Raw genomic sequence first — 24,102 nt, forward strand, 5'->3', positions numbered from 1 at the left:
TCACTCAAACACACACACTCACTTAAACACTCACTCAAACACTCACACAAACACACACACTCACTTAAACACTCACTCAAACACTCACACAAACACACACACTCACTTAAACACTCACACAAACACACACACTCACTTAAACACTCACTCACAACACACACACTCACTTAAACACTCACTCAAACACACACACTCACTCAAACACTCACACAAACACACACACTCACTTAAACACTCACTCAAACACTCACACAAACACACACACTCACTTAAACACTCACTCAAACACTCACACAAACACACACACTCACTTAAACACTCACTCAAACACACACACTCACTCAAACACTCACACAAACACACACACTCACTTAAACACTCACTCAAACACTCACACAAACACACACACTCACTTAAACACTCACACAAACACACACACTCACTTAAACACTCACTCACAACACACACACTCACTTAAACACTCACTCAAACACACACACTCACTCAAACACTCACACAAACACACACACTCACTTAAACACTCACTCACAACACACACACTCACTTAAACACTCACTCAAACACACACACTCACACAAACACACACACAGGTTTGTTTTGCTATCAAAGTGAGGACTCTCCACAGACGTAATGGTTTTTATACCGTACAAACTGTACATTTTCTCCCTCTACACCAACTCTACACCTAAACCTCCCCATCACAGGAAACTGTCTGCATTTTTACAATTTTAATAAAACATTGTTTAGTATGTTTTTAAAGCTATTTTAAATATCAGGACACATGAAATGTCCTCATATTTCATGGTTACGTCGTAATACCAGTGTAATACTCATGTCATTATACAAATTTGTGTCCTCATAAATCATGAAAACGCACACACACACACACACACACACACACACACAAGGATTAATCTACGGTCAGAGTGCTGGAACACATCTGGGTCAGAGCTGATGAATGGAGCGGCTCCACTGCACACATCTGGAGCTCTAACACTGCATCCGTCCGTCAGTTTCTGCTCTTGCACTCACAGGCTTTATAATCCATCATTCTCAGTGTTTTCTGACCTCAGCAGCAGCAGCAGCCCGAGAAACTAAAAGCAGAGAAGCTTCCAGAGCGGACGGAGCACGTGTTTCTCTGAAGACGGCGGCCGATTAAACTTTCAGAAAGAAACACAAACACACAAGAATGATGGGTAGAGCAGGAAGCGTCTCACACACAGCCTGCTCTTCATCAACGGGAGAAACTCCACGTCAGGGTGAAGGAACATCACGGACTTCCCAGAAAACATATTATGATGGGGGTGTGAAAGCATTCTGGAATTCCCCAAAGTGAATGTCGGATACAAGAGGAAAGTGAAAACATCAGAACTGAAATAATCCAGTGATGCTGATCCAGAAACAGCTCAAACACATTAGCAGACGCTTTTATGCAAAGCACCTCATGTGAAAGATTCAAGTCTTTTCCCGTTAAACTGATAAAGTCTGGAGCTGCAGGAGTGTGTGAAGTGTGAAGTGTTTGATGGTGATTGCTTCAGAATTCATCAAAGGCGTGAGAAGCTCTTCATAACAAGACTTGCACACAAACACAAACTGATGTGCACAAACAAACCACACAACGCTAACTAAAGCACCTTAAACTGTGATCTTCTCTAGGGATAGTTCAACCAAAAATACATTCACTCCTGTCGGACACAAAACAAGATATTTTGAACCTATAGGAAAAAAAACACATTCTTCTTGAGTCGCAGCTTTGAACGATGAGGGTGTGAAAGATCATTTCTGCCACCATCTGAAAAATAATCATGCTTTGGTAAATCTTAATTATGAATCTTAAGTCGAAATTATGACATATAAGTAGAAATTATGATTTAAAAATCATACTTATGGCATAAAAAGTCAAAATTATGGTATTAAAAGTCATGATTTCAACTTCTTAATCTCATAATTATGAGTTTTTATGTCATAATTTAGTATGACTTAGTGTGTCATAATTAAGATTTACCAAAGTATGGTTATTTTTTTTATGTGGCAGAAATTGCTTCCATATGAAAAGATGACAAATGATGACAAAATTATGATTTTTGGCTGCACTATCACTTTAAAGTTCACTGTAGCATTTAAATATGATGCACAAATATGATCTCCAGTAGCATATGTGTTAAAAGCACTGTACCGTCGCTCTGACAAATCACTGCAACAACATATTATTATTAATATTACCAATACTATTACAGTGTGCTGTGGTAAACATGATGTCATTGTGTCAAACTTCAGTCACATCATTAACAGCGACCAGCAATGATGCAGGACATCAACAAACAAACAGTTCACACACACACTTACCGGGGCACGCAGCTCGGAGAGGAGCGGTCGATCTCCCAGGTGGCGAAGAGGTTCATGGGCACGGGCATGGAGCTGGAGCCCGAGCCGCACAGCACCGTGCCGGACGCTGAAGCCGCCGCTGCTCCGCCCGCCGCCGCCGCTGCAGTGGGAGCCGCTCCGCCGCCGCCGCTGGACGGGTTCAGGAAGGCGGCCCGAAGCCCTCCTCTCTCCAGCGCTGCCGCCATCATCACTTCAGCCGCTCCGCTCGCGCATCCACTGCTCTGACCGCGGATCGAATAGAGCTGATGCGGCGCTGCGACTCTCTGAACGGGAATCTGATTCACCGGAGCAGATGAATCTCTGAGGCGGAGCTTCTACAGACGCGCGCAGTGTGACCTACAGGCGGCGCTGCATCATCATCTGACCTCAATACACATAAATAATAATAATATATTTAATATTATTTCTTAATAGTATTATTATAGTAATAGTTTATTAATACACTCTAAAAAATCTTTTTTTTTTCAAACAACAACCAATAAAAAATAAAATATGAAAATACAATAATTGTGTTACCACATACATAAAAAAAAAACAATATCTACGAATAATCATCAATTAATTACATGTGTCCGAAAAGCAGCGGAATGAAGCAAAAACTTATTTACCCACCCCTTATACAACCATTCAAAATTCCAATATATATTAAATATTTTTCTATACACACTATATATTCATAGCACAATAACAAATAAACCTTTTTTTTAAAAACTCAAACCAAATTTTACCTTTTATACCAAACGACCCATCACCCTTTGGTCTTAATACGATCAATCTTTTAACCCACCCTCACATTCACTCGTTTTTATACAACTTTTTCAATTGTTTAAATTTGTACAATATTTAAACACCTGCTCCAGATTATTCCACAACCTCACCCCATATATAGTGATGCACATACTTTTTAGAGTTGTTCTTATGTTGAGCTTTTTAAAGTTTAATTCATCTCTCAAATTATACCCACCCTGCCTCTCCATAAACATTTTTTGTAAATTTTCCGGAAGTAAATTATTTCTTGCTTTAAATATGACTTGTGCCGTCTTAAATTTAACCAGGTCAATAGTGCATCTGATTTCGAAAATAGTGAATTTGTATGTTCCAGATATCCTACATTATTTATGATGATTGCTTTCTTTTGTAATGTGCATAATGACTGTAGGTTGGTTTTGTAGGTATTTCCCCAGATTTCCACACAATAACTGAAGGATGGCACTATGAGTGTATTATACAGAATCTACAATGATTTATTATCCAGAATATATCTCGCTTTATTTAATATAGTCTTTACTAGTTTTGCATCAATGTGTTTTATGTGGTTTCCAGGAGATTTGTATTATTATTTTATTATTATTATTTTAATTTATTTATTTTCAGACTCTTTCTAATATTAGCAATTTTCAATTCTACTTGAGGTTTAGTATACTTTCCAAATAACATAATCTTTGTTTTAGTTATATTTAATGATAATTTATTTACATCAATTGGTTGGGTTAAATGTTTGCCCAACTATTGTTTAAAAATTACTATATGAACCCAAAATAATATAATTACAAGAGGCAACAATAATAATCAAAAGGTAAGCATTTATAAATAAGCAATTCAATAAATGTGTATTGTTTAATTATAATTTATTAAACTTATTAATAAATGTTAATTTATTAAACATATTAATAAATGTTTATTTCCAACATACTTTTGGTTCATTTTAAGCAAGCAATACAGACATTTTTAAGTTAAATAAAACTGCAATTAAGTTAAAACAACACATTCACTGGGTTTGTCCATTTTCACAAACAGAAATGAGATAAAAATAAACCCAACAACCACAAAGCTGAGGTTATGCATTAGGCCTACAAGTATATTAAGGCTGTAGGAAACCAAAAAGTCAAATATATTTGTAGAATATGGCATAATAATTTAGTTTAGTTTTATTCCTCTGATAATTCATTTGTTTTATTTTTTCTTCTTTCAGCTGTTTTGAATATTTAATCATATATGCACTTGGTAAATCCTCTTTGTATTTGTTTGTAAGCTTTTAAACCTTCTAATGACGTGATGTCATCAACAGTAGATGAGGTCAGACGTGGCATGACATCATGTATTCGGTTCTGCACTTGATGTATGATGGATTTTGGTGTTTTTTCTGTTCTCTGTTGACACTATTAATATACTTATTAACGCAACAAAAATGTTCAGTTGTTGACACACACACACACACACACACACACACACACACACACACACACACACACACACACACACACACACACACTTGATTGAAGCTCCATCTAGTGGAGAGTCTGGATCACAGATGAGAATCAGACAGCAGGTCATAAAATCATCAGACTTAAAGAGTTCAACCAAAATTGAAAAGTAGTTCAAACCCGTAAGACTTTCATTCATCTTCAGAACACAAATGAAGATATTTTAATGAAATATTAATCTCAAATGCATGTTCATGTAACAACATCTGCTCATGTCAACAACACACACATGCGCTGTGATGCTCTTGTGAAAATGTTTTGGAGATGAATATTTTGTAAATAAAGTGGTAAATTATTGTTAAGGGATGGAATATACTCACAATGCTTAATAAAAAAAGAGGTTAAACCCCTGGAGTCACATGGATCACTTTAATGATGTCTTTACCTTTCTGGGCCTTGAAAGTAGTATTTGTGTCTGTCAATGGAGGGACAGAAAGCGCTCAGATATCATTAAAAATAACTTGTGTTCTGAAGATGAATGAAAGTCTAATGACAGAATTTTCATTTTGGGGTCAACTAACCCTTTAAATTGGTTTCATATCACAAACAAACTTGTGTTACTATCATTCAAAAGTTTGGGATCAGTAAGATTTTTAATGTTTTTTAAAGAAGTTTGCATTTATTTAATTAAAAATACAGTAAAAACAGTAATATTGTGAAATATTATTACAATTTAAAATTACTGTTTTCTATGTGAATATATAGTAAAATGTAATTTATTCCTGTGATCAAAGCTGAATTTTCAGCATCATTACTCCAGTCAGCATATTAGAATGATTTCTGAAGGAAAATTCAGCTTTGATCAAAGGAATAAATAGAAAACAGTTATTTTAAATTGTAATAATATTTCACAATATTACTGTTTTTACTTTTTTATATATATACAGAGCTGGGTAGTAACGGATTACGTTATCAGTTTTAAAAAATCAAGTACTTGTAAATAGAGTAAACTACTTTTTAAAATACTCGTAATCAGACTACAGTTACTTTTTTATGGATTACATGATTACATATTTATGCAATGGCATTAAATTGTTCACAATTCATTGATTTTCCTACACTCTAAAAAATGCTGGGTTAAAAACAACCCAACTTGGGTTGAAAATGGACAAACCCAGCGATTGGGTTGTTTTAACCCAGCGGTTGGGTTAAATGTTTGCCCAACCTGCTGGGTAGTTTTATTTAAACCAACTATTGTTTAAAAATTGCTATATGGCTAGCTTAAAATGAACCCAAAATAGTTGGGAAATTAAAAACTAGATGCAATTAGAGACAACAATAATAGACAAAAGGTGAATGTTTATTAATAAACTTTAATATTTTATTAATATAAATTTAATAGTTTAATAGTTTATTAATATAAATTTATTAATAAGCAATTTAACAAATGTTTATTGTTTAATAATTATTCATTGAACATTAATAAATGTTCATTTCCAACATACTTTGGCAATACAATAATTAGTAATAATAAAAATAACAATACAGTATTTTTTTAAATATTTGATGTAGCTGTGATTTTACTGTGAATTTCATGTTTTTCAATATTTGTAATGTTGCTGTTTTTCAATATTTTTTTCAATGTTTTTCAATATTTTGTAATGTTGCTGTTTTCTGTGATTTTGTTTTATTCAGTGTTGCTATCAGCAAACACTAACAGGTGCATTAGTGTTAGTATTTTGAAGACTTGAAAAAGAATCTGTTGAGGCTCTTGTTGGTGAATAGAATATATTTTTTGGAATATATTTTTTCTTTGTATCTGTCAAAATAGTACAAGATTATTGTATACAATATATGTGACATCAAATAAGGGTTAGCACAAAAGTAATCTAAATGTAATCCAAAAGTAGTCAGATTACGTTACCAAAAATTTGTAATTTAAGAGATTAGCTATATTACTGATTACAAATTTTGTCATGTAATTTGGAATCAGTTACTGATTACAATTAATCTAAATATGTATGTATCGTTTGGGATAAGTACGATTTTTAATGTTTTAAAAAGAAGTTTCGTCTGCTCACCTAGGCTGTAGTGTCCATGGTGACAGATAGTGGCGGGATTCGGGAAAGTAGAACATGTGATTAAGGAAAACAAACTGAAAGTCCATAAAAACTAAGGCAAACTGAACATGACTGTGACACATGCCCGCAGCACTTTCTCATTTGCCTATGATCTATTGATTTAATAACCCTCCTGCTGCTAAAACCATCAGGTTCATCATCTGCTTTTCATAATGTAATACATACAGCTCTGTTTTATCGCTAAGGTCCTCTAATTTCTCATGTTGACACACTCAATCCACAGATATGCTTTCTACCCATTTATACACCCGCCTTGTTCAAGTGTTTGTTTTCTGTTAGCCAGTGTCTACTCTATATGTTATCAAGTGATATATTCCAACTGTTTTTGTCTATCTGGTCTCTTTTAATGTTCATGGAGGCAACTAACGATAAACAGAATTCAACTTTCACTTGACAGCCAAGAGGTGGCGCTGTCGACGCAAACATACAAGATTGCACATAATAGGCTATTTAAAACATTTAAATAACATTTAAAACGGTTCCATGTTTTAAAACGTATTTAAACAAAACAAATAAAATACTAAATTAATCAACTATTTTAAAAGACAATTTAAAAGCATTTATTTGTTTTTCTTTGACAATATGAAGAGACTGTGAGGGAAAACGCTGAGTTTCCATGATAGACAAAACATTGAAGGGAAAAATAAAACCAACATGACTTTTGAAAAGAAAAAAATATATATATGAAATTGAATGTGTTATTTGAGTCCTAATATGATGGAAAATGAAAAAACGATTAAGATGAAGGAAGGTAGCCTACATGCAGTTGTACAGCTGGTGGAAATTACATATTGTTGTATTATGGGATGGAAAAGAAACAAATAATTTAAAAATAAATTGAGTCATTCCACAAAACCGGTACTAGATTTTAGACGTTTTTAGATTTTTTACCAAAATGTATTACTTTTCTGAACACCCCACAACATTAATGACATATTTAACTTCCAGAAAAACAGATTTTCCCATTTCAGGCATCAAATCCCTATTATTATAGGTCATTATTTTAAGTTATGGACACTATGGGAGCTCTCTGAATATTATTATAAAATGTATTTGTGCTAAAATCAACATTTTCCTATTAATCAGATGTCCCTCTGAACACTAATTCAGTAATTGCAAATATAAAAGTTACATAAAATCTCACACTTTTTCTATACTGAAGCTTGAAATTGGCACTTTTTGTGACAGAAACCTCATCATTTTTCAGAATGTGACCTAAAATCAGTATTCTTGATTGCTCAACATTTCAGACAGAGTTCAACTAACTTTAAATTACTTTTTCATAAACTTAACAAAAAAAAAAATGTAGGTTGTGATTTTTTGCTCAAATTGGCCACTGCTCTAAATCTAGTGAATAAATGGAGAGTGCATAATATGCACGATATTAATAATGTTGAAATAACAAAGATAATTTTCACAAGTAATAGTTTTCTATCTTTAATCGATGTAACAGGGTTGAGTCGTTAAGCTTGACAAACACAATTTCACCACATAATTTAGTTATAATTATTAAAGAGGGTGGTAACTTGCCTGTGTCTACTCACAATGTTGTTCAGAAGACTTCTATGATGTCACTTCCTATTAATGATGTCACATAAGTATCAGTTCATTATTTTTATAGGGGGAGGATGGTTTGTGTAATGGGGTTAAGGGGTTACTGAGGTACAGAGCTAAATGTGATTTTAATGAATAATCATGAATTAACTAAGAAAAAAAAAAACATTACCAGCAAAAAAGCACAGATGGGAATGGCAAAATGAATGGACTTTTTTCTCATTTTATTATTCATATCCCAAGTACACTTTCATAGAAGGCCATGAGGGACATGACAAAATAGGTGGTGTCAACTGAAAAAAACTAAATAATTTCTTATATGAATATAAAATGTATGTCATGTTTTAAAACATTATTAAAGAAGACATTTCAATGAATACAAAAAGCTTTTAAAAATATATTTTGGTGACCCAATAGATAAAATACACTGAAAAAGGTCAGAGGGACTCGTACCGGTTTCATGGAATGACTCATATTACGATTATGACAAAAATTGTTGATTATTCCCTGGAAATTGTAATTGTGATTATTAATTTCAATTTACATTAAATGATGTTTTGAATAGCTTTATACCTTGTATTGCTTTTCTATAGCATTAAGCCTCAAATTTAAACTACACAGTGGTTTGGTTTCTTTAAATAAAAAAAATATATGCATGGTATACTAAAACTAAAATTAAAACAATGCAAAAAAAAAACCTTAAGATAACCAGTAAAAAAAACAACAAACATCTTAAGCACGCAGAATAATGTAAGTGGACATTTTTTTGTAATTGCGTCTTTGAACTATTACTTAATTGTGGCATCCGTAATCACGATTAGAAATTCGATTGTGCATGCGTTTAAATGTAAAAATAATAATAAAATAAAAAAAGGAATAGGTTAGGCCTACTTTTTAAGTTAAAATGCATGTCTGCAGCAGCTTTTTATTTTTTTATAAGGTTTATCGACAAGTATACAAAAATATACAACCCTATTAACAACAAAATCACAAGACAAATAGTAAAATAAAGTTTAAATTTAAAATATAAATTTTATTTTCAAAAAGCCAACATATGCAACTGATTTTGGAGCCATCAAAATATATGTAACCCTGCTTGTTTCATTCAGAAAAGATGACGCACTACATTTTACAATCTGCATACTAGACTCCAAACCAGATCTGTGAACAACTTCAATATCTCAAGCAAAAACGCAAAACATCAGAAATGTATGTCTGTCAACATAAAAATAACGGTGGATATGCCAGTCATCTTCATTCCGATATGAAACTCATTCGAACAATAACAACATAACATTTCAAGAATTTTCATTGGCTAGGTCATCTGAAATAGCATTATTATTCATCAAAGAAGATGTGCTTGCTTGCCTCCTTGGTCCGAGTGATGATGATTTTCTCAGCTTTAGAAATGAGCTTTTCTCTCCCACACTTTTTTTCTCTAGGACTGTTCAGCTTTGCTTGTCGGTCCACCAGAATCTTCTGCCAGTACCTCTGCTCATGGTCACCCGAGAGCAGTTCAAGGTTCCAGTTGTGCTTCTTCTGAAACTCCGATCGGGCTGTGATGACCGCCTGCGCATCTTCAGGGCTCTTGAAGCGAACGTGACCCTCCACATCTCCATCGAGAATGTCAACATAAGCCACAGCGGACGCCTCAGACAGCAAATCCTTGATGCTCCTCTTGCACGGCAGGGGCTGGTTAGAGCTAATCTTGACGATGACTCCACTCTCAAACTTGGGGCCAGAAGACGGCTCTTTCTTAACTGAAGCATTGCTGTTATTCTCTTTAGTCTTCTGGTTGATCTGAGAGACTGACTGCTTCAGATGGGCCATGCAGTGCTTCTGCAACGTCAGGTACTCCTGCTTCAGGTCCAACCACTCTTTTTTTGAGAGGACTCGAAGCGGGATGACCTCTTCGCCTATTTTCAATCTCTCCTTGAGCTTCTTCTTTCTCTTCCTCTTGGCCTTCAAAACCGAATCATCTTTCTTCTCTGCGTCTAACTGTTCTTCAATCTTGCTCTCAGATGACAAAACTTTCATCTCCCCCTCCTTTTCGACTTTTCTCATTTTGGATGGCACCTCATCTTGTCCTTCTCCAGCTGATGCATCAAAACTGCAGGATCTTCGTCTTTTCTTCTCAGCATTCTTGCTTGTGACAGGGTTTTCCATTGGCAACTGCGTCTTCAGCTCATTTGTCTCGGACGCTCCTTCTCCGTCTGTCTTATTTACTTCCATTTCTTCAGCAGCACCGCCGTTTCGAGATCTTTTTTTCTTGCCATCCTCTTCATCATCTTTCATCAGCACAGCATCAAACGGGATAGGCTTTCTGTTATGGGTCTTAGGGAAGAGTCCTGGCTTCCTCGGAGCATCTTCCGGAGGATTGTTCAGCATCTCAATAGCATTCTGCGCTTGTTCTTCCGTCTCAAACTCCACAAACGCAAACCCTTTGGGGTCTCCTGTGGTCTTGTACCTGGGGATACTAACATAAACCACATTTCCACACTTGCTAAACACTCGCTCGAGCCAAACGTGAGTGACTGTCTTTGGCAAGAGCTCCACATAAACTGTGCGGCTGTCCACATCTTTTGGGCTTCCACCAAGAGGGTCCTTTCGTCGTACATGAGTTCCCTCAAGATTTACCTCTACTACTGCTGAATTTGCAAGAGCTCTGGCTATCAATTTGACATCCGTAGTCATTTTTTTCATTCGATTGAACGATGTCAACACAGAAATGTCAATATATCCATCACGTGACTGTTCGATCATATTTTTCAGGAATTTGTCCTTGTGAAGGTTCACATCACTAAACCAGAACTCAACCTGCTTCTTCACATCAGCCAGCAGTTGTTTCACACGAGATCTCTTCTTTTTCTCGCTTTCTTTCTTCTCGCTGAGGTTTGCACAGTCTGCATGTCCTCCTGAGGGAATCTCTGTGTCTATCATATTGAAAATAATAAGCTTTACCGACTTCTAAACTGTTTTTACTTACACAAACACGGTCAAATCTACAACGTTGAAGCTTTCTTGCATGTTTGATAGTAGGTCATCGTTAAAAGATCGGTTCCAAACGCACAGAGTTCCCACTTCGTGTCGCATAAAGAAGACGTCGACGCGCCCGCTGACGTCGGACTCGCCACTTAACGTTGATTGGTTCAGGACAATGACGTTTCGTTCTTGTTCAAAACGTCTTGTTTAAAACTTTAATTAATATTGTTTGTTCAATGCCTATTTTGTATGTACATTTGTTAATATGATATAAAAAAAAGAAGCATATTGGAAAAAAAAGTTTAAAAAGTTTTTTTTGTTTGCAAATATTCTAGTGTCTTCTGGGAAAAAGTGCAATTATGGTTAAAAGAGGGAAATGTGGTTGACTTGAACCTGTCCTTTATAGATATTAAATATGGAAACTATGAAGAAGATGTTAAAAAAAAAGTTTATTTGATTAATATCTTACTTTAGTTGGTATCTTATCTTACTTTAAGTATTTAAGAATTATTTGAGACCATACTCAAAAACCTTGTCAAAAACAAAAAATAAAAAAGCTGGAATTTTGTTAGATTTATTGGAAAAATATAATTTGTTATAATGTTTTATTTTATCCACTGTATTTAATCTTTATTTATATATATATATATATTATAAGTGTCTTCTGGGAAAAAGTGCAATTATGGTTAAAAGAGGGAAATGTGGTTGATTTGAACCTGTCCTTTATAGATATTAAATATGGAAACAAGAAGATTGTAAAAAAAGTTTTTTTGATTAATACCTTACTTTTGTTAGCAAAATTTTTTATCCACAAATGTATTTTTTTTAAAAACGGTATGATTTGGACTTACAAGTTTTTAGATTTTTTACCAAAATGTATTACTTTTCTGAACACCCCACAACATTAATGACATATTTAACTTCCAGAAAAACATATTTTCCCATCTCAGGCATCAAATCACAATTATTATTGGTCATTATTTTAAGTTATGGACACTATGGGAGCTCTCTGAATATTATTATAAAATGTATTTGTGATAAAATAAACATTTTCCTATTAATCAGATGTCCCTCACACTAATTCAGTAATTGCAAATATAAAAGTTACATAAAATCTCACACTTTTGCTTTACTAAAGACTGAAATGGGCACTTTTTGTGACAGAAACCTCATCATTTTTCAGAATTTGAACTAAAATCAGTATTCTTGATTGCTCTGAACATTTCAGACAGAATTCAACTTTAAATTACTTTTTCATAAACTTAACAAAAAATAATAAAAATGTAGGTTGTGATTTTTTACCCAAATTGGCCACACATTTGTAAATTTGTATTATTTTTTGTTAATATTAAAAAAAGTTTAAACTCTAATTTAATTTTAAATGTATTTTTTAATACAGTGTAAACCCTCTAACAGTGTTTAGAATGAATCATTAAACCGAAAAGCGGGATGGAAATTACTTATAAATACACTGGACCACAAATAGGCTAATTATTTATTTATTTAGTATACAAACAGCGCCCCTCTACGAACATCGCTGGTCTTTGCTCTTCTTCACTCTTTTCCTCTGAATCCCCATTGACGAATTTATTTTCATTGAGGAATTTGAGGACCGCTGTCTTGTGTGGGCGTGGCTACCGCGGCCAGCCACGCCTCCTCTATAAAAGCCCGCATGCAGCCGCTGATGTGAGATAACATGATCGCGCCGCTGATGAAACGCGTGTCTGACGCTCGTTTTCTGTAGATCGATCGACAGTTCGGCTCTGGACTAAACGCGTGCGTGCGGATCAGCGGATGAACTCGCGGGTCTGTTACTGGTAAGATCCTCAACATCCTCTCATTAGCTCAAACTGATGTATTTCCTTTACTGACATGTTGTAGTTTTGTATTGTTGTGTAGTTTATGTTTTTGACAGCTGTGTCTGTGACACTAATGCCCTTTGACGAATCTCCAACTGCACCATGTGATCGAGTGCACTAGCTAGTGTCCATATCTATGCTAGATTGTTTAATACTCAGAGTTAAAGCAATGCTTTCAACATCCTCAGCACCGAATGGTCCATTTGAGTCACTTCTTCATTCGTCTGAAGAATCAGTCCAATAAAAGGTCACGAGAATCGCTTTCAGCTCGTGCACATTTCCGCCTGTATCGACACACACACACACACACACACACACACACACACACACACACACACACACACACAAATGAATGTTTCCATCTGTGAAATGACAAAACCTGTTTTCTAGAGGTTCACTCTCTTTGATTCACGGCTCCAGCTCATTATAACTCAAACACAGACACATTCTGCTCCTCTCAGTCTGTTTTTGATTAGAAGATCATTAGTGCTTTAGTTGTTCATTGTGTCTAGTCATCTGTGATCTAACCTTATGTTGCATATCAACACTCATTAATTCTGAAAATGAGGGCAGTTTCTCAGAAATGCACACCTTATTGTTCTTTAAATGCTTGTCGTTTCAGTGTTTGACCCCAATGAAATGATAACTAAGAGTCGAGTCAGCTTTGTTCCACAGATTGTAGCAGGTAAATAACAGAGTTAATGTTGTAAAGTTCAGCATCATTGTGCAAGCGCTCTTCTGTCAGTCATAAACCGAAGTGTCATCAGTTCAGAGAGTAATAGCCTTGGCAACGCCCTAGCAACTGTTTATTGTAGACATTCGTTCAGTGATGATTGATCTTACGCAGTCCTCTGCCAAACCTCTAAACTCTGCATTAAAGAGGAGCCGTTGAACAGATGCACTCTGGGTAATGCACTCGTTCGGTGTGTCCAGGCTCTCAGAGCTTCCGTCTGTCACTCTGTGTCCTCGTCTCGACATTTGGCATCAGGCCTTTGGCTCAGCTTGGTGGAAAATAAATCCTGTCACCTTTTTGAGGTTAATGATGATCTGTCTGCACCATATCTTTGTACTCTAGAATAGGGCTGGGTATTGAAACAATTTGCAATTCGATTTGATTCGATTACGATTTAGATTTGGATTTGATATCAATTATTTTGAATGTAGTATTTCAGTTACAGTACATGGCAAATTTTCTAGAGGAAAAAATCTCTCAACTAATGTTGTAAACTACACATGGGAGTCAGTTGGTACTACTATAATAATATTGAAGGTTAAATTAACTTCTTTATATACAAACACTTAAATTACACTCAATTTAGGGCTATCAAACAATTAATTGTGATTAATCGCATACAAAATAAAAGTTTGAGTTTGCATAATATATGTGGGTGTACTGTGTGTAATTATTATGTATATATAATTAACAGCCCTACACTCAATGATGTTTTTTTTATAAATAAAGTTTAGAATTACAATCATATTTCTACTCCAATTCGTTTTTTTTTTAAATATAAACATTTAAATCATGGCTGTCATAACTGATTTATTCAAACATGCATTAAATTTTGAAGAACATTAAAAATTATAATGAATATGTAACGGTGCATAGCTATTTTTATCTTTCTAGACTTCACTTTTCTAGCTGACTAATGAGTTTATGGTCACTGAATATGTTTTTCTGAGGTGACATTGTTTACAAGCTGTTTTATTGAGTCTTTCCGAGGTTGAAACACTGATTGAGCGATTACACGAGACATGATATGGATTTCGGTAAGTTGTACTGTACATTTTAACATACCTTCAGATGTTCATGCATGTGTATTTCATGCTGCAACTGGTATTAAAGCTGAGGAGAAGATGTTCACATGCGCTCGGTGCTGCTAAAACGGTATTTATGTTCTGAATCTTATAATAAGATGGACGTCATTTGAAATCTGAGACTTTGCTTCATATCAAAAGTAACAAAGCATAAAGATTATTGCGATTTATATATTCTGCTCATTCATCAACTGAAAACAGACTAGACTGATCGATTCTTGGGATTTAAGAATCCATATCGGTTCTTAAAAATGAGAATCGATTAAAATCGAGAAATCAATATTTTTTACCCAGCCCTACTCTAGAAATATTATTACAAATGTAAAACAGCTGTTTTCTATGTGAATATATAGTAAAGTGTAATTTATTCCTGTGATCAAAGCTGAATTTTCAGCATCATTACTGCAGTCTTCAGTGTCACATGATCCTTCAGAAATCATTCTCATATGATTTGCTGCTCAAGAAACATTTATGATTAAAACAGTTTTGCTGCTTCATATTTTTGCATAAACCATCATACATTTTATTTTTCACGATTCTTTGATGGATAGAAAGTTCAAACAGAAATAGAAAAATAACTTTTGTAACTTTATAAATGTGTTTTGATCAGTTTAATGCGAATAAAAGTATTCATTTCTTTCACCCAAACTCGCTGTTGAAACAGTGCAACACAAACTGAGTCTCCGTGTGAAGGTGTGTTGATGAACCGTTGACCCATTGTTCTGTATCTTTACTGGGATTGTTCCATTATTTCTGGCTCTGGATTATTTTAGCAGCGCTCCGCTGGAGGAGGTTGAATCGTATCCTTCTCCTCCACTTCCTCTGCTTGTGATCTTTGTGTTTTATTAGACTGATCTTCTGTTATTCTTCTCTGAGCAGGATGTTTACACGTTCTTCCCGCTGAAATATCACTGGCAGTGCTGGAGTGTTTCTCTCTCCTTCATCGTCTACTCAGCTCTGTCTCTCCGCCTGTCTGACTGACTGATTGACTGACTGTCTGTCTGTCTGTCTCTCTGTCTGTGTGTCTGCCTGCCTGCTTGTCTGTCCATCTCTGTCTGTCTCCAGTCTGCCTCTCTGTCTGTCAGTTAGGCTTAATGCAATTAAGGCCCCGGTGACACCGGTATTACCGTTGATGTCACATGCCAATTTAAGTGGTGGGAAAATTTTCTCACCATCACATCCCTCCTGTCTGTTTCCAGTCTGTCCATCTCTCTGCTTGTTGATTGTTCTACTGTTATCTCTCACAATAATGCCTCGCTCAGTTTTCTGTGTTTGAACAAGACACTGTATTGTACTCACTTTTCTAAAGGACGATATTTCTCACACTTGCTGTTCCTTCATTTCCCAGTTCCCTCTATTGTTCAGACTTTCACAGAAAGTCATAAAGAACCCTTTCGATATCTCAGCGTTTATTGCGTTTTGTCTGAGACACAACTCATTTATGATGAGGCAAATAAGAGCCTGATTGCAGCAACTTACATTTTATTACTGATATTTTGTTCCATTTTCCCAAGAAGTGACAATTTTGTTCTCTTGAACACACACTGCTTTATTTGCAAATGTTTTATGACATATTCCAATTTTGTGCATAAGTGGATGGAAACATACAGTAGCTGTAGTGTTAAAGGATTAGTTCACTTTCAAATAAAAATTACCCCAAGCTTTAGGGTGCGTTCACACTTGTCATGTTTGGTTCGGTTAAAACGAACCCTGGTGCGATTGCTTGGTTAGTGCGGTTCATTTGAACATATGTGAACGCTGCCATCCGAAACCTGGTGTGCACCAAACAAGCGGACCTGAAAAGATGGGTCTCAGTCTGCTTCCAAACGAACTCTGGTATGATATATGAACACAACACGGACCAAAGACATGTAAACGAACCGAAAACAGGAAGACGAGACCCTAAAAAGGACAGAATCCTCACGCATGTCGTTTTTTCTTGTCATAGTCGTGAGTTTGCCCATCACAGGCATCAGACGTGCGTCTCCATGCAGCAGATCGTTTGTGTGTGTGACGGATGGATTCCCGCCGCTATTTTGACTACTTTACACATTTTATAAGCTCTTCCTGAGTTCCCAACTGGCCAAAATACCATCACATGCAGGCTACACACACACAACGAGCGCATTTATCTCAGCACACAGCATTGTTTTGGATGTTCAGTAAGTTCCTTCTCAAAACAGGCAATATGTCATAAAATCCGACCAATCACGTTGTGAATGTATCCCTGTGCCTTTAGGTTCGGTATCTTTTGGTTCGGTGATAAAATTGCCAATCTGAACGCCAATCAGACCAGGACTAAATGTTTTTTTTTCCGGACCAAATGAACCAAACGAACCGAACTACAAGTGTGAACGCACCCTTACTCACCCTCAATCCATCCTAGGTGTATATGACTTTATTCTTTCTGATGAACACAATCAGAGATATATTAATAAGTATCCTGACGCATCCAAGCTTTATAATTGCAGTGAACGGGATCAATGAGTATGAAGCTGAAGAAAGTGAATCCATCCATCCATCGTAAACATACTCCACATGGCTCCGGGGGGTTAATAAAGGCCTTCTGAAACGAAGCGATGCGTTTGTGTAAAAAAATAAAAAATAAAAAAATCCATATTTAACAAGTTATGAAGTCAAATATCTAGCTTCCACCAGACCGCCTTCCATATTCAACTTACGAAGAAAGTGTAAAACTCTCGCAGTTCAAAAAGCTTACACTACGGAAAAGGCATAACTGACTCAACGCCGGTTCCCTTTTTTTCGTAAGTTGAATACGGAAGGCTGTCTGGCGGAAGCTACATATTTTACTTCATAACTTAAATATGGATATTTTTTTGACACAAATGTATCGTTTTGCTTCAGAACGCCTTTATTAACCTGGAAACGTGTGGAATATGTTTATGATTGATAGAAGCACTTTCTTCAGCTCATACTTGTTGATCCCACTCACTGCCATTATAAAGCTTGGTTATTCATTAATATATATCTCCGATTGTGTTCATCAGAAAGAAGAAAGTCATATACACCTAATATGGCTTGAGGGTGAAAAAAGCCTGGGGTAATTTTCATTTGAAAGTGAACTAATCCTTTAAAGGCACGCTTGTCTTCAGTGACGTTCCTTTCTGCTGTTTTTATGATGAAAGGTGGTGTCGTGTTCATTATTTATTTTTAAATGAACTAGAAATGTTTCCACAAGAGCTGTTTATGTCATGAAGTTGACACGTCTTTATCTTTTATTGCACTGCTTTGGCTTTATGAAGCGTCAGATTTGGTTTTGTTCATGCATGAGGTTTATTTGTATCAAGGACATCGGCTGAGTCTCAGGTTGTTATTATAGGATTTGAAAAGCGAAACAAAAACACCCCAAATGCCATGTCTTTATGAGCTGGCTCTGATGAAATGCTCTGAAGTCATTTAAATGTATAATAAATGGTTTTATTGGAGAATTGAATTGGTGCATCATTGATTCTAATGCATGCGAGCTAGTTTGATGGGTTCTGGTTTGGTTTTGTGTCAGTCATTTTGAAAGTGTAATGTGGTGGAGACGTGGAACAAGTGCTGAAAGTACACCACACTTATGATTTTGATATGGTCATGTGATTGAAACTGTATTCAGTTTGGTTGGGTTCAGAAACATTCAACAGAGTGAATAGATGCTGTAAAAAAACCCTAATGATGTAGAAACTCAAGAACATCAATGATTTTGTCAGTGTTAGTGTTGTGTCAGATGGTGACACAGATCAGCCCATCAGCCTTGGGAGGCCGGGTCACAAAATCAATGCGGACTGATCTGGGACAGTGTGGAAAATCCAATGAGCAGAAAGCTTGAGCACATCATGTCACCTGCTCGGGCCTCCATCTGAGAGTTTAAATAGCCAGTGTGAGAAGCCTTTAAGCTTCTATATAAAGCCTGTTCTTCTCAGAGTGTGCAGTGCGGTGGCTCTTCAGTCACCGTGAGCTGACCTTTGACCTCTGAATCCCTGCAGCGCTGGAAGCAGATCAGCATGTCTTTGAACCTGAAGCCAGTGGAAAGTTCCAGCGTGTCTGTCTCTGCAAGAGCTTCAAACACACCCACTGCGCTTTCACTATGACGGATCAGATCAGCGCTGCTCTCCATTGTGTGATTGGTCATTAGTGAAATGAAAGGTGTGTAAAGTGAGGTTGACAAGGTTGACATTTTCATTCAGATGATTTTGTCTGGGAGATTTTGGGATTATCCCATCCATGATGGATAAAGCAGCTGACGTCGTCTTGTTTTAAGCGTGTTAGCCGTTACGCAATGTGCTTCAAATTTTAGCTTATGAACGGGGGCGGATCTCAATAATTTTTGGCGTCCCACTTTACTTAATTTCACCAGTTCAGCTTGCCTTAAGTAGAAAGAGCAGTGAGCTTGGATCGGCTCAGTGTGTTCAGTCACGCAATGTTTGTTTAAATGTTATTTTAATGTTTTTGTCAGGGACGGTTCAGATGTAGAAGAGTTGGTGTGTTTTGGGGGTTTCCACTGCGGTGAAGCTGCGCTTCAGGACGCTTCATGAAGAGCTTCCTGTATGTTGTTGCTCAGAAAGCGATTACCGTGCAAACGCCTGTGCGGTGAGAAATGTGCTTGTTGCAGGAGACTCGTTTGAGCTCATCTCATTTTACTGTAGTTTCACAAGCGCAGCCACAGAATGTTTTTGCGAGTCTCGACGTCCAGCTCACATGTAATCAATGCTTTTGATCTTGATTTGAGACTAATTCTCTGTGTGTTTGTATGTGTGCAGCTCAGCGTCTGAAGCGTGCCGCGATGACTGACGTGATGATCAGCGCCACACCGATGGACGACATGAGGCTCAGTCCCAGCAAAGACCGGCTCACCTTCCAGGTAACGTCTGAACCACATAGAGTCTGCAGTGAGATGTGTTTGAGAAAACTCTTGAAGAGTTAACATACATACAGCCCTATCAAATCAGTTTAGTTTTTTCCACATTTGCTTTTTCTGAATTAATGGTTTAATAAACAAAAAGGATGTATAATCATTTGAATTCATAAATCTTTTAAGTGCCCCTATAATGCTATTTTTAAAGGCTCCTAATGTTGTTTTGGAGTCTCATACAACAGGTTTACATACATCAAAGGTCAAAAACACTTTAATTTTCTCATAATATCCATTGCAGCATCAGCTCTTTTCTCAGTGTCTGAAACGGTTCGTTCAAGGATTCGGTCTCTCTAAACCCCGCCTTTCTGATTGGTCAGCTGGCCCAATCTGTTGTAATTGGTCGGAAACCAAAACACTCATTAGCATATCTGAATTGCAACTCTTCCTTGATACAAGTGATACGAACAGTAAAGATGGCGTCGGTTTTACCGTATCAATCTCATCAAAGTGGATTTGCTTTGGCAGCAGAAAACAGCATCTTCTCGACAACACGAACCAAACTCTTCCAGTCTCAGTTACAACTACAGTGTTTGAGGGCGGGGCAAAGGATTGTTCAGCCAATGACGACAATAGACTGGCATTATGCAAATTAGTTACAAACCTACATATGTTCAGCAGGAAGTGAGACTGGAATTACTGATGACAGGCAGTTCAGAATCGCTTTTCTTTTAGAAAAACAAAACAAAAAAAACATATATCTGAACTCTGATCTTTTCAGAGATTTTACATTCAAGAACAGCTTTATTACACACTACATGAAAGGGAATATCCCAAAAAGCATAATATAGGCACTATAACAATTTAAGAATGTATTAATTCTTTAACAATAATTTCATAGTGCCCCATGAAATGTTTTATATTTTCAGAATTTCTTATTAGTATCAAAAACGGTGGAAAGCAAATGAATTCACACACACTAGTCCAGATCGATATTTAATACTAGTTTTGCTCCAACGTTCCACCGCGACATTTCACTTTATTGACTGGGTTCCACGTGTCCGTCTGCATTTTCCGCATCGCAGAAATCATAAATCCCTGTATATCATTTGAAGAATAAAATATCATCTGTTTATCACAATGTCTTTTCTGGTACAGTTGATGTTTTCCAGTTGCTTTCAGTTCTGACTCTTTAATATTTCCCCTGAGCTGTTGGAGATAAAAACCCAATATGAGTGTCCATGTTCAGATCACATCACATTTTTCAGAAAACAGGACTTAAAGGGTTAATTGACCCTTCACCGGGAGTTTGATTGACAGGCAATCTAACCAGTCTTAACGCCGAATACGCCATTTGTCCGACAAAGTAGTCAGGAGTTACAAGATTAACCTCGGTGGACTTGAACTTGAAAAATGGTGTGTATTGACATCTTTCCGCGTTTGAAACAACATTCCTTCTGATGTTCATTCATGTTTATTTGATTCTATAAATTAACTAGTAGGAAGAGATGATCGGTTCAAGAGCCGCTTGAGCTGAGGCGCTACAGCGATCTGTCACGACACATTAAAGAGACATAAAACGTTTTTTATTGTTCGAATTTCTACACAATTTGAAAGCTAGGACATTGTTTAATATCATAAGTAACCTTCTCTGTCTTGTCTGTCGACGTGTTGTCAGCGTCCTCTTTGCTCCGCGATGTATTTTTCACCTGACAGCGCCATGGCTTGTCGGATAAAACAACAGTAACCAAGGTGGGCGGGTCTTTGCGAAGGATCAATTCACCCAAAATGAAATTTCTGTCATTAATTACTCACCCTCATGTCGTTCCACACCCGTAAGACCTTCGTACATGTTCAGAACACAAATTAAGATATTTTTGATGGAATTCGAGAGTTTTTTCTCTCATAGAAAGCAAAGAAATTACCGTCATTCAAGGTCCAGAAAAGTAGTAAAGACATCATTAAAATAGTCAATAGTCATGAAGCGACGAGAATGACAGGGTAGAGAACAAATTGTTGAATAAACTCTTTGTTTTTGTGCACAAAAGTAAGGTTGAACCACTATAGTCACATTGACTATTTTAATTATGTCTTTACTACTTTTCTGGACCTTGAATGACGGTAATTTCTTTGCTTTCTATGGGAGATTTAAAAAAAAAAAAAATCTGATTTTATCAAAAATATCTTAATTTGTGTTCTGAAGATGAACTAAGGTCTTATGGGTGTGGAACGACATGAGGGTGAGCAATTAATGACAGAAATTTCATTTTTGGGTGAACTTACCCTTTAATATTTTCAGTCAATTTGCTTCTCCAGTAAATGTATCCTTTGGGGACAAATAAAGTTTATTCTTATCCTTAACAGTGTTTAGATATACGTACTGGAAAACAAGACCGAAACACTGAGGAAGAACATCATTTCATGTGAACGGTCAATAGAAATATGTCGTCTCCCTTCAAAATGCCAGGCTGATGTTCTTATTCCTCTGTTATTGTTCAGAGTTCAGTTATTTTTAGTCTGAAGCTTCAGTCTCAGGCTCTGCTGTTGTTTATGGATCGAGGGGTCAGACGAGGGTCTCATGGTTCGGCTCCTGTTATAGAACATCTCTGGCTCTGTTTGTCCTTTTCTTTTCATCAGTTTTCTTTCTCATCATTCACACACACACAGTCTAATGTTCTTTCCACTGGCCTGTTGCCCAGATGGTGTTATTGGTTTCCATGTATGTCACTGAATGATGCCGAGCTAAAAATACACCGTAGAATTCAGTCGAAACGAGTCTTCTGGACTTCAGGGGAAGAAAGATAAACACAGTGAAGTTTCACCGAACGTTCTCCACCTTTCTCCTCTCAGATCTTTCCGGATCCGTCCGACTTCGAGCGCTGCTGCAAGCTGAAGGACCGCCTGCCGTCCATCGTGGTGGAGCCGACGGAGGGCGAGGTGGAGAGCGGAGAGCTGCGCTGGCCGCCCGAGGAGTTCCTGGTGAGCGAGGAGGACGAGGAGGAAGAGGAGGAGGAAGACCTGCAGAACGGACAGATGCAGAACTCTCAGCATTAGAGAGGATCAGACTGTCTCACACAGCAGCACGTAGAATAGCTCCATCACACAAAAACACACAGAACTTCGATCTGACACGATGAGACACTCGCACTGTTGTGTGTCAGAAGATCATTGACTATCTGCTGTGAGATGATGATGACGATGGTGTGAGTCTGTCCTGCTCATTCCTGACATTTACACGCTTCTCTGAATAACACACAGATCTTCTTCCAAAATAAGAGCATATGCCCGTGGTGTTTGTATACAAAGGCATGTGAGTTTTACTGTAAATATTCTCAGTTCAAGATGAATTACAGGTAAGAAGTCTTTGGCTTTAGTGTGTCCGTCTGCATCATCATCCCTGTGTCTCTTTATACAACGGAAATCTGTAGGAAAATCATCATTTGACCGCAGAAGAACTGACCCTTGTGTCTCGTGTTATGGATTTTAAATCTGTCTGTGTTTGTATCCGTGTTCGTATGCGCACATATATATATATATATATAGATGTCAGTGTTTGTGATCACAGATCACTTCCCGTCTGTTCGTCGCTCTTCATCTGTAAAGACTCAGGGAGTTTTCTCTTGTTTTGTATGTACGCCACTTTCTCTCTGTGACTGACAGAGGCTGTAAATAAACAAAAGTGCTTTCCCAACCATTGTTTCCCGAGCCTCTTTCCTCTCTGTGTTTTAAAGTCACCATGAAATCAAAACTCTTGTTTTTTTTTTTGTTTTTGTTTTTTTAATATTGCTGTGTTTATTCTAAATTATTTATCATTGCGCATCATTATTGTTTTAAAGGTGCCCTAGAACGTTTTTTTACAAGATGTAATATAAGTCTAAGGTGTCCCCTGAATGTGTCTGTGAAGTTTCAGCTCAAAATACCCCATAGATTTTTTTTAATTAATTTTTTTAACTGCCTATTTTGGGGCATCATTAACTATGCGCCGATTCAGGCTGCTGCCCCTTTAATTGCTCGTGCTCCCCCGCCCCGGAGCTCGCGCTTGCCTTAAACAGCAAACACAAAGTTCACACAGCTAATATAACCCTCAAATGGATCTTTACAAGATGTTCGTCGTGCAGCTGCATGCATGCATCGGATCATGTGAGTATAATATTTATTTGGATGTTTACATTTGATTCTGAATGAGTTTGATAGTGCTCCGTGGCTAAAGCTAACATTACACACTGTTGGAGAGATTTATAAAGAATGAAGTTGTGTTTATGAATTATACAGACTGCAAGTGT

At 36.7% G+C, this 24,102-nt stretch overlaps 3 protein-coding genes across 8 annotated transcripts in view; 1 reads left to right on the forward strand and 2 right to left on the reverse strand.

The window, feature by feature from the left end:
- The window catches only part of zmp:0000000755 (phosphofurin acidic cluster sorting protein 2), a 51,113-nt gene extending 48,221 nt beyond the window's left edge, over positions 1–2,892 (reverse strand). For 2 of the 4 annotated variants that reach the window (XM_067385710.1, XM_067385712.1), the window contains exon 1: positions 2,368–2,892. In XM_067385710.1, the coding sequence (XP_067241811.1) occupies positions 2,368–2,594 (227 nt within the window). In that variant the 5' untranslated portion in view covers positions 2,595–2,892. The remainder of the gene's footprint in view (positions 1–2,367) is intronic. The other 2 variants (XM_067385711.1, XM_067385713.1) reach the window with 2 other exon arrangements.
- Positions 2,893–8,592: 5,700 nt separating this feature from the next.
- larp7 (La ribonucleoprotein 7, transcriptional regulator) lies at positions 8,593–11,407 on the reverse strand. The gene has a single exon (XM_067385081.1). The coding sequence runs from the start codon at positions 11,243–11,245 to the stop codon at positions 9,644–9,646; it is 1,602 nt and encodes a 533-aa protein (XP_067241182.1). The 5' UTR covers positions 11,246–11,407; the 3' UTR covers positions 8,593–9,643.
- Positions 11,408–12,948: 1,541 nt separating this feature from the next.
- lbh (LBH regulator of WNT signaling pathway) lies at positions 12,949–23,528 on the forward strand. 3 transcript variants are annotated; one of them, XM_067385724.1, is made up of 3 exons: positions 12,949–13,104; positions 19,728–19,828; positions 22,670–23,528. In XM_067385724.1, the coding sequence occupies exons 2-3, from the start codon at positions 19,751–19,753 to the stop codon at positions 22,871–22,873; spliced, it is 282 nt and encodes a 93-aa protein (XP_067241825.1). In that variant the 5' UTR covers positions 12,949–13,104; positions 19,728–19,750; the 3' UTR covers positions 22,874–23,528. The 3 variants fall into 3 exon arrangements, with proteins under 3 accessions (XP_067241825.1, XP_067241824.1, XP_067241823.1); XM_067385723.1 differs by lacking the exon at positions 12,949–13,104 and adding an exon at positions 18,905–19,113; XM_067385722.1 differs by lacking the exon at positions 12,949–13,104 and adding an exon at positions 19,327–19,557.
- Positions 23,529–24,102: the final 574 nt, after the last annotated feature.

This window comes from Chanodichthys erythropterus, chromosome 5, assembly GCF_024489055.1.
Source record: "Chanodichthys erythropterus isolate Z2021 chromosome 5, ASM2448905v1, whole genome shotgun sequence".
NCBI classification, from domain to species: Eukaryota; Metazoa; Chordata; class Actinopteri; order Cypriniformes; family Xenocyprididae; genus Chanodichthys; species Chanodichthys erythropterus.

Coding starts and splice junctions, on each gene's coding strand:
- larp7 (XM_067385081.1), bottom strand. CDS start 11,245: ATGATAGACACAGAGATTCCCTCAGGAGGACATGCAGACTGTGCAAAC.
- lbh (XM_067385722.1), top strand. CDS start 19,515: ATGTTGTTGCTCAGAAAGCGATTACCGTGCAAACGCCTGTGCG. Junction 19,558..19,727: donor ACCGTGCAAACGCCTGTGCG/GTGAGAAATGTG, acceptor GTATGTGTGCAG/CTCAGCGTCTGAAGCGTGCC. Junction 19,829..22,669: donor AAGACCGGCTCACCTTCCAG/GTAACGTCTGAA, acceptor TTCTCCTCTCAG/ATCTTTCCGGATCCGTCCGA.